Source organism: Spermophilus citellus (genome assembly GCF_964194105.1).
Source record: "Spermophilus citellus genome assembly, chromosome: 2".
NCBI classification, from domain to species: domain Eukaryota; kingdom Metazoa; phylum Chordata; class Mammalia; order Rodentia; family Sciuridae; genus Spermophilus; species Spermophilus citellus.
This window is the reverse complement of record NC_138183.1, coordinates 252,910,348-252,924,523: the sequence shown is the minus strand read 5'-3', so window position 1 is coordinate 252,924,523 and position 14,176 is coordinate 252,910,348. Positions and strand designations below refer to the sequence as shown.

At 36.0% G+C, this 14,176-nt stretch overlaps 1 protein-coding gene across 27 annotated transcripts in view; it reads right to left on the bottom strand.

The window, feature by feature from the left end:
* PPP6R3 (protein phosphatase 6 regulatory subunit 3) overlaps nucleotides 1-14,176 on the bottom strand; it is a 134,503-nt gene that overhangs the window by 106,425 nt on the left and 13,902 nt on the right. For 16 of the 27 annotated variants that reach the window (XM_081280758.1, XM_081280781.1, XM_081280776.1 and 13 more), the window contains one exon: nucleotides 5,746-5,799. The exons of 4 other annotated variants lie outside the window; for them this stretch is intronic. Coding sequence is in view for 17 of the 23 variants with exons in the window: in XM_081280776.1 (XP_081136902.1) it covers nucleotides 5,746-5,799 (54 nt within the window). In the remaining 6 variants the exon portion in view is untranslated. Of the gene's footprint in view, nucleotides 1-4,537; nucleotides 4,623-5,745; nucleotides 5,800-14,176 lie in introns of those variants that run through there. 7 more of the 27 variants (XM_081280778.1, XM_081280779.1, XM_081280780.1 and 4 more) reach the window with 2 other exon arrangements.

Genomic DNA, 14,176 nt, shown 5'->3' with positions numbered 1-14,176 from the left:
AATTCTACTCTGAGTCCATATTAAAGTGCTTACCTTGAGTATAAAGTCACATATAACAACGTCCAGAGTTTATAACAGAAAATCAGAGAAAAGTCTATGGAGAACACAGAATACTACGGGGAGCGTAACAGAGCAAACAATCCAGGTCACTCATGAACACCTGCACCTCAGTATCTCATAATAAGTAACAATAACAATGACTGTATCTGAAGTTATTTATGCAAAGAAACAAAGCCACTTGAAAATGACCTCAAAACTCTTAGAAGAAGGTCTGGGATTGTGTCTCAGTAGTAGTGTGCTTGCCTAGCATGTGTGAGGCACTGGGTTCAATCCTCAACACTGCGTATAAATAAATGTTAAAATAAAGTTCCATCAACATCTAAAAAATATATTTAAAAAAAAAAACTCCTAGAAGAAAACATGAACTAAAATTGCAGCTTTGGATTTGGCAAAGCCTTCTTAAATATGACACCAAAACACAAGAGACAAAAGAAAAATAATGCATAAATGTGTACTTTATTAAGTTATATTGTTTTTTGCTTCAATGACATCACCAAGAATTGAAAAATGCCCGGAACAGTGGTACATGCCTGTAATCCCAGCAACTCAGTAGACTGAGGCAGGAGGATTCTAAGTTTGAGGCCAACCTCAGCAACTTAGGAAGGTCCTAAGCAACTTAGTGAGATCCTACCTCAAAATAAAAAATTAAAAAGACTGGAGATGTACCTTAGTGGTAAGCACCCCTCCAGTAACAAAAAAAAAAGGGGGGGGGGACAACTCAGGGTGGAGAAAATACTTACAAATCACAACTGATAAAAATTAGTGCACAAAGTATTAAAAGAAACTCTTGCAACCCAACAATAAATACAACCCAGTTTTTCAAATGGGCAAATAATTTAAGTAGACATTCCTCCAAAGACAGAAAAACAGTCAATAAGTATAACAAAAAAAAGATCCTCAATCACTAGCCTTCAGGGAAATACAAATCAAAAACCACAATGACAACACTTCAGACACTATTATCAAAAGACACACAATAACAAGTGTTGGTACTTTATGGAGAGAATGAATCCTCATTCTCTGGTGGGAATGTAAAATGGTGCAGCTACTCCAGAGAACAATCTGGTATTTTCACAAAAGGTTAAATAGAGCTACCATGACTGAACAATTCCAATCACTCATATATGTATATACTCAAGAGAAATGAAGACATATGATGACAGGAACTTTGTACACGAATGTTCACACCAGCACTATTCATACATAAAAGCTAAAAAATCACAAATATCCACCAACTGATGAATGAATAAACAAAAGGCAAGGCTTCCATACAATGGGTATTATTTGGCACCAAAAAAAAGAAAGAGGGAAATAGAAGATGTACTAATACATGCTACCACACAGATAAATCTTAAAAATATTGATAGTGTTAATAGGCTAGTCACAAACGACCACATACTACATGATTCCATTATATGAAATGTCCAGAACAAATATGTAAAACACAAAGTAGCCGGGTGCAATGGCTCACACCTGTAATCCCAGCGGCTTAGAAGATAGCGAGTTCAAAGCCAGCCTCACCAAAATCGAGGCACAAAGCAACACAGTGAGACCCTGTGAGCTGGGAATATGGCTCAGTGGTCAAGTGCCCTTGAGTCCAATCCCCCTTGCTCAAAACCAAAAAAAAAAAAAAAAGTATATTAGTGGTTACCTCTAGGGCTGGGGAGACAGAGAGAAATAGGAGTGTAAAGAGTACAAGGTTTCTTTTCAGAGTAATGAAAACATTTTAGGATAGGGGCTGGAGTTGTAGCTCAGCTGTAAGGCACCAGTGAGGTGCTGGGTTCAATCCTCAACAATCCTCAATTAGGAGACTGGACTAGATTCAGCTGAAGAAGGAATTTAACACTGAAGATATGACTACTAATTTTCAAAACTGCAAAGCAAAGAGGAAAAATGGCTGGGGGTGAGGACCAAACAAAATACTCAAGAACTGAGGAATGACTACAAAATCTGTTAACACATCCATGAGGTGGTGCCTGGACAGAAAGGGTGGGGGGAGAGAAAAAGAAGCAATATTTGAACCAAAAATGACTTAGAAAATTCCCCAAATTAATGTCAAGACACCAAATCTTAGGTCCAGGGAACTCAAGAGAACAAATTATGCCAAAAATTAGACCTAGGCATATCATAGTCAAGAGTCAGAAAATTACAAGAAAAACTCTTGAAGGAAGCCCAAAAAAGGGTGCTGGGGGTCAGGCAGCACACCTTATCAATAGAGGAACATAGTAAGAATTATATACTTCTTAGAAACCATGCAAGCAAGAGAATGGAGAAAAATGTTTAAAGGGTTGTGAGAAAACCAACAACAAAACCACCAACTTATACACTGCAAAATTATTGTTCAAATTGTAAGAGGAATAAAGACTTCCTAGACAGAAAAAGAAATTCAAGAAAATATATTGAAAAAAGTACTTCAGAGAAGGAAATTATACAGGTCATAAACCTGATTCTACATATTAAAAAAAGAAGAGCACTGGACAATGAACGAGGTTTAAAAAAATTTTTTTCAGGGGCTGCGGGTGTGGCTCAGTGGTAGAATGCTCACCTAGAAGGTGTGATCCTCAGCACCATATAAAAAGTAAATAAATAAGATAAAGGTATTGTGTCCAACAACAACTAAAAGAAACAAACAAAAAATAAAACAAAATCTTTTCATTTCTTATTCTTAATTGATAGCAGGTAAATTTGTCCAAAGTAACAACAATATCCTCAATTATGTGTGCTTTGGTATTAATGTTTATTTATGAAATGAGCAACAAAGATGGTTAAAGAAAGAGGAAGAACCAGGAATATTATATATTTGTACTACCATTACAAAAAGAAAAAAAGCTTAATTTATATGCTAGGAAAGCAGAGAAAATGGAATCAAAATGATTGAATCACAAAAGACAGAAAAATTGTGAACAAAAACAGGAACAAAAAACAAGGGCATGGGATTACAAATTGGTGCAATCATTTTGGAAAAGCAGTATGGAGATTCCTCAGAAAACTTGGAATGGAATCACCATCTGACCCAGCTATTCCACTCCCTGGTTTATACCCAAAGGACTTAAAATCAGCAAACTACAATCACATGGTCACATCAATGTTTATAGCAGCTCAATTCACAATAGCTAAACTATGGAACCAATCTAGGTTCCCTTCAACAGATGAATGGATAAAGAATATGTAGTACATATACACAATGGAATATTACTCAGCCTTAAAGAAAAAATGAAATTATGGCATTTGCAGGTAAATCAATGGAACTAGAGAACATCATACTAAGTGAAATAAGCCAAACCCCCAAAAAACCAAAGGCCAAATGTTTTTGAATAAGTGGATGCTGATCCATGGGGGATGGGGGTGGGGGGTGGTGAAGGAACTTTGGATTGTGCAGAGGGGAGTGAGGGGAGGGCAGGGCTGTGGGATGGGAAGGACGGCAGAATGAGACAGACCTTATTACTCATATTTATGATTACACTCCTGATGTGACTCTGCACCATGTTCAGCCAGAGGAAGGAGAAGTTGTGCTCCATTTGTGTAAAATGTGTCAAAATGCATTCTACTGTCATGTATAACTGATTAGAACAAATTTTTAAAAAACCAAAAACATATGCTTAAAGTGGTTAAAACAGCAAATTTGTGCACATTTCACCAAAATAAAAATGCATTAATGAAAATAAAAATTAATAAAAACAAGGGCAAAAAAACAAAAACATAAATTGATATGGTAGATGTTTCCTAATTATATTAAAAACTATATTAAATGTCAGTGGTCTAAGTACACTATGTAAGAGAGAGAGAGTAGATTTAAAAAAAAAAAAAAGCTACAAGAAATCCACTCCAAATATAAAGATGCACACAGATTAAAAGTAAAGTGATAGAGGGCTAGGTTGTGGCTCAGTGATGAACGCTCGCCTGGCATGTACAAGGCCCTGGGTTCAATCCTTAGCACCACATAATAAATAAAATAAAGTATTGTGTCTAACTACAACTAAAAAATAATTTAAAAAAAAAGTAAAAGTAAAGTGATAGAGAAAAATAAGCCATGCTAACACTAGTCAAAAGAGCAGAGCAGCTAATAGAGCAGATTTCAGAGCAGGAAAAGTTTTCTGAGCTAAAAAAAAGAAAAAAAAAGTACTACATAATAATAAAGGGATGAATACTTAAAGAAAACAACAATCCTTAATATGCATGTAACTATCAAAATACATGAGGAAGGCCAGTCAGGATGGCACAGGCCTGTTTTAATCCCACCTACTCAGGAGGCCATGGTAGAAGGATCACAAATTCAAGGCCAGTCTAGACAACTCAGTGGGACCCTATCTCAAAAGGGACACAGGGTAGCTCAGTGGTAAGTGCTTGAATTTTCTATTAGAGTTAGAGACTTCAACATCCCTCTATCAGAAATGGGCAAATCCTGCAGGTAAAAAAAATCAGTAAGGCTAATTAAACTCAACACCATTAATTAACTGGATACAATGGTCTCACCCACCACCAACAGGTAGATCAGCATATTCTTCTCAAACTCTCATGGAATGTTCACCAAGATAGATGTCATTCTGGGCCATAAAACGTACCTTGACAAATTTAAAATAGAAATCATACAATGTTCTCTCAGACCACAATTAAACCAAACTAGAAACCAAAAACAGATAAATGGGGAAATCCCTAAATGCATGAAGATTAAGTAATAACATACTCTATATAACGTGGTTCAAAAAAAAAGAGAAAAAAACATTTTGAACTAAATGATAATAAAAAATACAACTTTTCAAAACCCATGTGATGCAACCAAAGCTTAGCTAGAAATTTACAGCATTGAATGCACATATTAGAAAATAAAAATCTAAAATCAATATTCTATGATTCTACCTTAAGAAACTAGAAAAAGTCCATCAAATTAATTCCAAAGTAAAAACAAGGAAAGAAATAATAATTAGGGCAGAAGTCAATAAAATTAAAAATAGGAAATTAATGGAGGAAAAAGAAAATCAACAAAACCAAAGGTTTTTTTTTTTTTTTTTAAAGACAATAAAACTGATAGGTTTCTAGCCAGGCTAACCAAGGGAAAAAATTACTAACATCAGAAATGAAAGACAGGATAATCACTACATTTCCCATGGACATTAAAGGAACAGTAAGAGGCTGAGCATGTAACGCAGTGCTACATGTAAATCTCTGGGTTGGATCCCCAGCACCATTAAAAAAAAAAAAAAGAAGAAGAAAGAAAGAAAATTGAAAGGAAAATAAAGAAATAACTACTCTATGCTCAAAATTTTAATAACCTAGATGAAATAAAATAATTCCTTAAAAGAGACAATCTGCCAAAACTTAAATAAATAAGACACAATAGCCTACATTTATTTTTGAAAATTGAGTCAGTAATTAATGAACTTCAAAACAACAAAAAGCACCTGGCCCAAATGGGTTTACCAGTGAATCCAACAAAATTTTTAAGGAAAAAAATTATACCAATTCTCTATAGTCTCTTTCAGAAGATGGAAAGAAGCATAGAGAATACTCTGTAACTCATTCTATGAAACCAGCATTATCACAATACCAAAATCAGAGAAAGATATTACAAGAAAAGTACAAATCAATCTCTCTCATGAACATAGATGCAAAAATCCTCAACAAAATATTAGGAAATCAAATTCAACAATGTATAAAAAGAATTACATACCACAACCAATTACTTACCTCAGCTCTCTTTAACATCTGAAAATCAATTAATTTAATCCATCCATCAACAGGCTAGAGAAGGAAAAAAAAATCACATGATCCTATCAATAGATGCAGAAAAAGCATATGACAAAATCCACTAAACATTTACAATAAAAAACTCAGAAAACTAAGAATAGAGGGGCTGAGAATATAGCTTAGTAGCAGAATGCTAGCATGCAGGAGGCCCTTGCTGTGATCCCCAGCAACAAGAACAGCAAATGGACAAGGAAGAAGAGAAATAATTAAGAAAACTAGGAATAGAAGGGAGCTTCCTCAACCTGATAAATAATACCTACAAAAATCTATAGGTAACATCACAATTAATGGTCAGAAACTTGAAGCTTTTCCATTAGGATCAGTAATGGGGCAAAGGAAATACCTTCTTAACATTCCTTTTCAACACTGTACTCTTAAGTCCTAACTAATGCAATAGGACAAGAAAAGAAAATTAAAACTATACAGCTTGGGAAGAAAGAAATAAAACTTTGTTCACAGGTAAGATGATCATCTACGTACAAAATCCAAAAGAAAGAAATAAAACTTTGTTCACAGGTAAGATGATAATCTACATAAAAAATCCAAAAGAATGTAGACACACAACATCCTGCACTAAAAAGGGATTATACCAAGTTTGCAGGATACAAAGTTAACATACAAAGGTCCTATATACAACAATTAAGATGGAACTTGAAATTTAAAAAACACATTACAGCCAAGTACCATGGCACATGCCTACAGTCCTAGCTAAATGGGAGCTGAGGCATGAGAATTATCTGAGCCCAGGAGTTCCAAGCAGGTAAGGAATTTCTGGGCAACACAAGGACACCCTGTTTCAATAAAACAACAAAATTATTATTTACATTAGCATACCCCCAAATGAAACACTTAAGTATAAAACTAACAAAATAGCCAGGAGCGGTGGCGGAATTACACACCTGTAATTCCAGAGGCTTGGAAGGCTAAGGCAGGAGGATCGTGAGTTCAAAGACAGCCTCAGCAACTTAGCAAGACACTTAGCAACTCAGTGAGACCTTGTCTCTAAATAAAATATAAAATAGAGATGGGATGTAGCTCAGTGGCCGCGTGCCCAAGTTCAATCCCTGGTACCCAAAAGTAAAATAAAATAATAAATAAGTATAAATAAAACTAAAATAAATAGCAAAACATGTACAAGATAAATATAAGGAAAACTATAAAACTCTGATAAAAGATATCAAAGGAACTAAACAACTGGAGAGACATAACATTCATGGATAGGAAGGTTTATCTCTATATAATTCAATGCAATCCTGATAAAAAATATGATGCATTTCATGAACAGTTAAATACAAAGAATTCTGAAAACAAAACAGTAAGAAAATGAGTAACCCAACTGAAAACTGGCAAAAGACACAGATACTTTCACCAAAGGAGATACACTGATGGAAATAAGCATACAAAAACATGTTCAACACATTATTAGGAAACTGAAAACTAAAATACTAAGATACTGCTACACATCTATTAAAACTGTCAAAATAAACTACCAAGTGCTGACAACAATGTGAAGCAACAAGAATTCTCACTCAGCACTGGTGGGAATTCAAAATGGTACAGACTTTTTAGAAACTTGCACACTGATTATTTAAAGCATCTTTATCCACCAACATGGAAGCAACCAAGATGTCCTTCAGTTAACTAAGTGAAAAAATTTTAGCACACCCAGATAATGTATTATTATTCAATGCTAAAAAGAAAGAAATTATGCCAGGCACAGTGGCACGCACCAGTAATCCAAGCAGCTCAGGAGGCTAAGACAGGAATATCTTGAGTTCAAAGCCAGCCTCAGCAACGGTGAGGTGAGGCGCTAAGAAACTCAGTGAAACCCTGTCTCTAAATAAAATATAAAATAGGGCTGGGGATGTGGTTCAGTGGTTGAGTGCCCCTGAGTTCAATCCCGAGTATCTGCCCCCTGCCCCCCTCCAAAAAAGGGAAATAAGAAACAGAAATAATTATCAAGCCATGAAAAGGCGGCATAGACCTATAATCTCAGCTCCTGGGGAGGCTGAGGCATGAAAATCACAAGTTCTAGAACAGCAAGACCCTCCCTCAAAATAAAATAAAAATGCCTAGGGATGCAGTTCAGTGGTAGAATGCCCCTGGGTTCAAGTCCCAGTACCACCAAAAAAAAAAAAAAAAAAAAAAAAGAAAGAAAAGAAAATCTAAATGCATATTACTAAATGAAAAAAGCCAACCTGAAAAAAATTCCTACATGACATTATGGAAAAGGCAAAATATAAAGATGGTACAAAGGTCAATAAATGCTAGAGGTTGGAAGGAAGGATGAACTTATTGGAGCAGAGGATTTCTAGGGCAGAGAAACTATACTGTGTGATACTACAATGTACTACAATGGTGAATACATGTCATTACATATTTGTAAAAATCCACTCTTGAGTGACCCTGTAATACCAGCAACTCTGGACGTTGAGGCAGGAGTATTGAAAGTCTGAGGTCAGGCTGGGCAGACCCTATTTTAAAATAAAAAAGACTGGGGCCAGGCACAGTGGTGCACACCTGTAGACCTAGCAGCTCAGGAGACTTGAGACAGGAGAATCTTGAGTTCAAAGCCAGCCTCAGCAATTCAGTGAGGCCCTCAGCAACTCAGCAAGACCCTATCTCTAAATAAAATACCAAAAAAAAGGGGGGTGGGGGCTGAGGAAGCCAGGCGCAGAAGTAATCCCAGCGGCTCGGGAGGCTGAGGCAGGAAAATCATGAGTTCAAAGCCAACCTCAGCAAAAGCAAGATGCTAGGCAGCCTCAGTGAGACCCTGTCTCTAAATAAAACAAAAAATAGGGCTGGGGGTATTACCCAAGTTCAATCCCGGGTACCACCCACCACCAAAAAGAAGGGCTGAGAATGTAGCTCAGTGGTAAAGCACCCCTGTGTGCAATCCCCAGGAGGAAGGAAGAAAAGAAGGGAAAAGGAAAGGAAGGAAGGAAAGAAATAAAGAGTAACCCTAAAGTAAACTATGGACAATAATGTTATCAACGTAGGTTCATCAATTGGAAGAAATGTACCATTCTCATGAAGGATGTTGATATGAGGAGATGTTATAAGAATATGTATGGCAACTCTCTGCACTTCCTGTACAGTTTTACTGTAAACCTAAAATTGGTCTAAGAAACAGTTTATTTTAAAATGGTTTAAAATGTAAATTTTGTTATATATTTAATGACAATTTTTAAAAAAGACTTGCTAAAGACTGACCATTTATAATGGCACTTAAAATCGATGTCAATCTCATTTCAGGAGGGAGAAAGAAAAGCTTTCTGAGAAAAGTTTTCTCCCCACTGCTTCAACAGTTGTATTTTAAATGCAAGGACAAAAAACCAAAAGAACTCAGCTAATAACAGTATTTTACTTCTACATTAAACAGTGTAGTTTTAAAGGATTCTAAAAACAAATAATTTTTTATATCAAACTAAAAGCAAGTAAAATTGCTGGTGATAACAACAAAAATCTAAAGCCCACTAATATGGGAAAGGCTATATGTACACTCAGTTATCAAAAAACTTAAAAGAATGAAGTAGATCAATATATAACATATTGGACATGGTTATTTTTATAAAACACATATAACCAGCACTACATTTTTCCTATAAGCAGATATACCTATAAGCATGCAAAAATATGTTTTTAAAAAATCAAGAAAGTGGACATTAAATTAGTATCAGCAAAAGATGGGAAATGAACCAGGAAAAGGTGATCAGAAGAGATTTTAACATTCTCTATGTTTTTTCCCCAAAAATAAATTTATCACCTAGTACTTGAGTAAGTTTCTTAAAAGCTACAACTTTCTGTCCCAAACAGAAAAAGGACAATGAAATAAAAAATAAAATTTCACAGTATCCTACAACTCAAGATTTCACAGCCAAAGCCATAAAAAGCTATATTCATTACTTATTATACAGTCAGTTTGGCCTTTACCAGCAATTCTGTGACAATTTATGACTGAGGCTGCTGCTCTATCTTTTAGGATGAAGATGAAGGAGGGAGATGGAGGAGGAGGGAGAGGAGAAGAGGGAAGGGAGGAAACAAAAAAGAGGAATATCCTACACACATCTTAAAGGAATAAAGAGTTAAAAAAAATAACATGTAAAGAATCAAGCACAAACAACAGCTTACTAGCAGGCATTCCCAAGCAAAACAGAAGTAACATTTACAGATCTGAAGGGTAGGTTAAGTGAGCACTGGCAGGCTGCAGGTTTACACCAAACATAAGACACTTAACTAGTGTTCCAATATGGATATGAGGTACTCTCCAAAAGCTCCTGTTAGTGCACAGGTGAAATGATTGGATTATGAGAGCAGTAACCTATCAATCCATTCCAGTCTGAATGGACTGACTGGATGGTCATTGTAGGCAGGTGGGGAATGGGTGGAGGAGGTCCGTCATTAGGGGTATAACCCGTCACATACACCCCCATGTCTGCTTCCTTGCTGCCATGAGCTAATAAGAAGCCTACTTCCTCAGAGCCCTGTCCCCATGATGCTCTGCCTCAGCTTGATTCCAGAGCAATGGAGGTGGCATCTATGGACAGGACCTCTGAAATCTTGAGCCCCTAAACCCTTTCCCTCCTCTAAGTTGCTCTTGTCAGATATTTTGGTCACAGTGACACAAAAGCTAACTAAAACTAGTAAATAATGTCAAGAAGGGAAAAACTATTCCTGATAGCATGGTAAGCGCAGGAATGGCCCTCTCTGATTTTATCAGGGGGTAGACACAAACATGCCCAGCAATGTTTGTTTTTAATCCTCCCTCTCTAACCCATATCTTCTATAATCCATTCTCATTTTTTCCTCTTCCACCCTGGAAGATTATTAAACTCTGTTTTTCAAAGTCTGGTAAAGTCTGGTGAAAAAAAGTTATGCCGCCTATGTATTTCAAAATCCTTGGCTCCACTGGAAGATACTAAGTCAGGATCAAAGCAGCTCATACCAGCACCAACCCTCAGCCCTCCTCAAGGAAAGTTATGGCAGAAGCAAGGTGGCACCAGAACTTACAGGGCCTGCTGCCAACTGTCACCAAATGAGTTCTACCACTAGCCCCAATCTGCACACCTTTAGGTCCCTCAATGGAGCTTTTGTTCCTGATTTGCCTCCTTTTAACTTACTAGTCAAAGTTAAGACTGTTTTTTTTAATTTCTTAATTGTCAATGGATTTTATTTATTTACATTCAGTGCTGAGAATCGAACCCAGTGCCCACACATGCTAGACAAGTGCTCTACTACTGAGCCACAAGCCCAGCCCTAAAAAAAAGACTTTCTTATAAGACAGTCCCCTCCACCCCCTTCACACTCTTCTTTTCTGAATTTCCTCAAAATCGATTGGACTCAATCTATGTTGACATGCATCCCCTTTCCACATTGTTTTTGGTATTCTGTACTTGGCTGGGGTCGCGTAAAAGTCATATTAATGTTTTCCAGCAATCAAAAGATCCCATTTCAAAACAGTAATTATCCTTGAAATTTTTCCTATTTTTGGAAATAAAAATGAGCTAACTAATGTAAAAGAGTAGAAAATTGAAGAAAGGGTTTCAGTGGTAGAGCATTTGCCTAGCAAATGTGAGGCACTGAGTTTAATCCTTAGCACCACATAAAAATAAAATCTAAGAAATTCTTCATCAACACAGGAACAATTCATATTAAAGGAAACATTCATATTTGCTAGCTTTTTAACAAAATGAAAATCCTCTATTATTGTTTTTAAAGTTTCTTAAATACTGATACTTATTTAAAACATCTACCTGGTACTTGGTAACTCAGAGATAGCGTGACTCCAAAAGAGTAATCCAAACTGACAGATAACACTAGCAACCTAAAAATAATAAACATATCTGCTAGCCTGGCCAGCATGAGAAGCACTCTGGGCAGACATCTTAAAACCCTGGATAAGGCCAGATACAGTGGTGCATGCCTGTAATCCAAGGACCTCAAAAGGCTGAGGCAGGAGGATCACAAGCTCAAGGTCAGCCTGGGCAATTTACCAAGGTCCTGTCTCAAAATAAAAAGGGCTAGGGATGTAACTCAGTGATGGAGCAACCCTGGGTTCAATCCTCATATCTCTCTCTCTCTCTCACCACACACACACACACAAAATAAGATATTAAAGTGTTTCTTGAAATGCAAACCTGGACTGAGGGGCTGGAGTTTGTGGCTCAGTGTAGAGCACTTGCTAGCATGTGTGAGGCACTAGGTTCGATCCTTAACACCACATATAAATAAACGTATAAAATAAAGGCCCATCAACATCTTTAAAAAAATATTAAAAAGAAAAAACTGGAATGATAAAAACAAGGAGAAAATTCGTAGTCACCTCCATCCTTATCCCAGAAGGTTCACTAGAAGCAAAGCTTCATGAAGGCATGGAGTACTGTCCATTTTATTCTTTGATAAATATTAAATATCCAGACAGTATTTTGTCCACAACAGGAGCTCAATAAATACTTGTTGAACACTGATAAAACTGTAGCTAGGATGTTTCTGTTGAACTGGAACATGATAAACTGTGACCACAATCTCAAAAATAAAAGAGGAAATAAGCTTCCAGAAACAAACAAAAACCAGACCAGAAAGTACGAAAACACTAGTATTACCTGTAGAATATATGGTCTATATTGTTGAAACAACACATTTTAAGAAGTATACTTACAGAATAAGAGATCACCAATAAAGAACAAGCAGACTTGGTGAAGAACTAGAATTTATCAATAATTTAAAAATACGATGGAGCCAGGCACGGTGGTATATGCCTGTAATCCCAGCACCTTGGGAAGCTGAGGCAGAAGGATTCTAAGTTCAGCCTCAGCAACTTAGTGAAGCCTTAAGCAACTTAGCAAGACCCTGTCTCAAAATAATACATAAAAACAGCTGGGAATATAGCTCAGGGTAAAATTCCCCTGGATTCCATCCATAGTACCAAAAAAAGGTGTAATGAATGAAATTAAACTTGGTCAATTGATAAAATACAAACTGGACACAGCTGAAAAGAGAATTGTTAAAACCAAAGATGGAGTTGGAAAAAAATGCCCTTGAAGATAACATGGAAAGATGAAACAATGAAAAACATTAAAAACAGCACAGAGTGCTCACTTCAGCAGCACATATACTAAAATTGGAATGATACAGAGAAGATTAGCATGCGTAAGGATGACATGGAAATTTGTGAAGCATTCCATATAAAAAAATTTAATTTTTTTAAATAAAGCATAGAAGATGAAGTGAGAAGGTACAAGAAAGTTCTAAACAGTACCAGGAAAAGGTAACTGAAAAAGCTGGAGAGACAACATCAAAACAATATACAGTAAATTTTTTTTTAATTGAAGAAATGTACCAATCCTCAGGCAGAGGAAGTGTAAGAAATAAAAATCTTTTTGTAAATAATTCTTAGTGAAATTCAGGAAGAGAGGGCAAAGTTTTAAAACGGGAAACCACTTAGAAAGTAGGTATTACCTACAGAGGAACAACTGACAATTAACTTCTAAATGATCTCAACAGCAACAATGGAAAAAGAAACACCAGCAAAGTGCGAAGGGAAACACTCCTCCATCAGAAATCAGACATCAGGCAACACTGACTTTCAAGAATGATAATGTAAAAATGCCTAATTTGTGGGATTTTAAGTGCACCAATGAAAACAAGCCAATAATAGAAAACAAATTGGGAACTGGTGTAAGTGTAAAGTATGCCAAGATTCTTACAATGGTAAAGATATTAGATAACTCTAGGTTCTAAATCTAAAATATCTAAGGTTACCATCAAATGTAGTATATAATTTAAGGGGGGAAAAAATCCCACAATACATAAAATAAGAAAAACAGAAAAAAAAAAAAGTCATGTTGGTACAATATAAGAAAGTACAACATAAGAAAGTAGAAATAAATCAAATATTTCAATCCCAAATAATGTAAATGCAGTAACTCACCAATTTAGAAACAACTTACAAACCACAATCCAGTTACTTTCAAGGGCACATCTTAAAAGTTAAAGTCACAAAACAAACACTTGAAAACAAAAGGTCAGAAAAAGATATTTTAAGCAAACACTAACCAATCAAGTCACTTGGTATAGCAATGTGGTATCTGACAAAATTCACCCTAAGGAAAAAAACATGCTTAGAGACCAAGATTTACAGAATGACCAACTGTAAGTCAAAAATTCTAAACTTATAGAAGCAACGCAAAAACTGAGAACTACAGGAATCTGACAAATCTTCCACCATACCAAGTAATTTAACAACCCCTCCAGCTCATAACTAATAGAACAAGCAGACAAAACTAGTTAAGGATATTATTGTCAATGTGAAGTCAATGAATGTGTTTCATCTGGTAGACATGAAAAATCGTCACCTTAAAACCTGAAACAT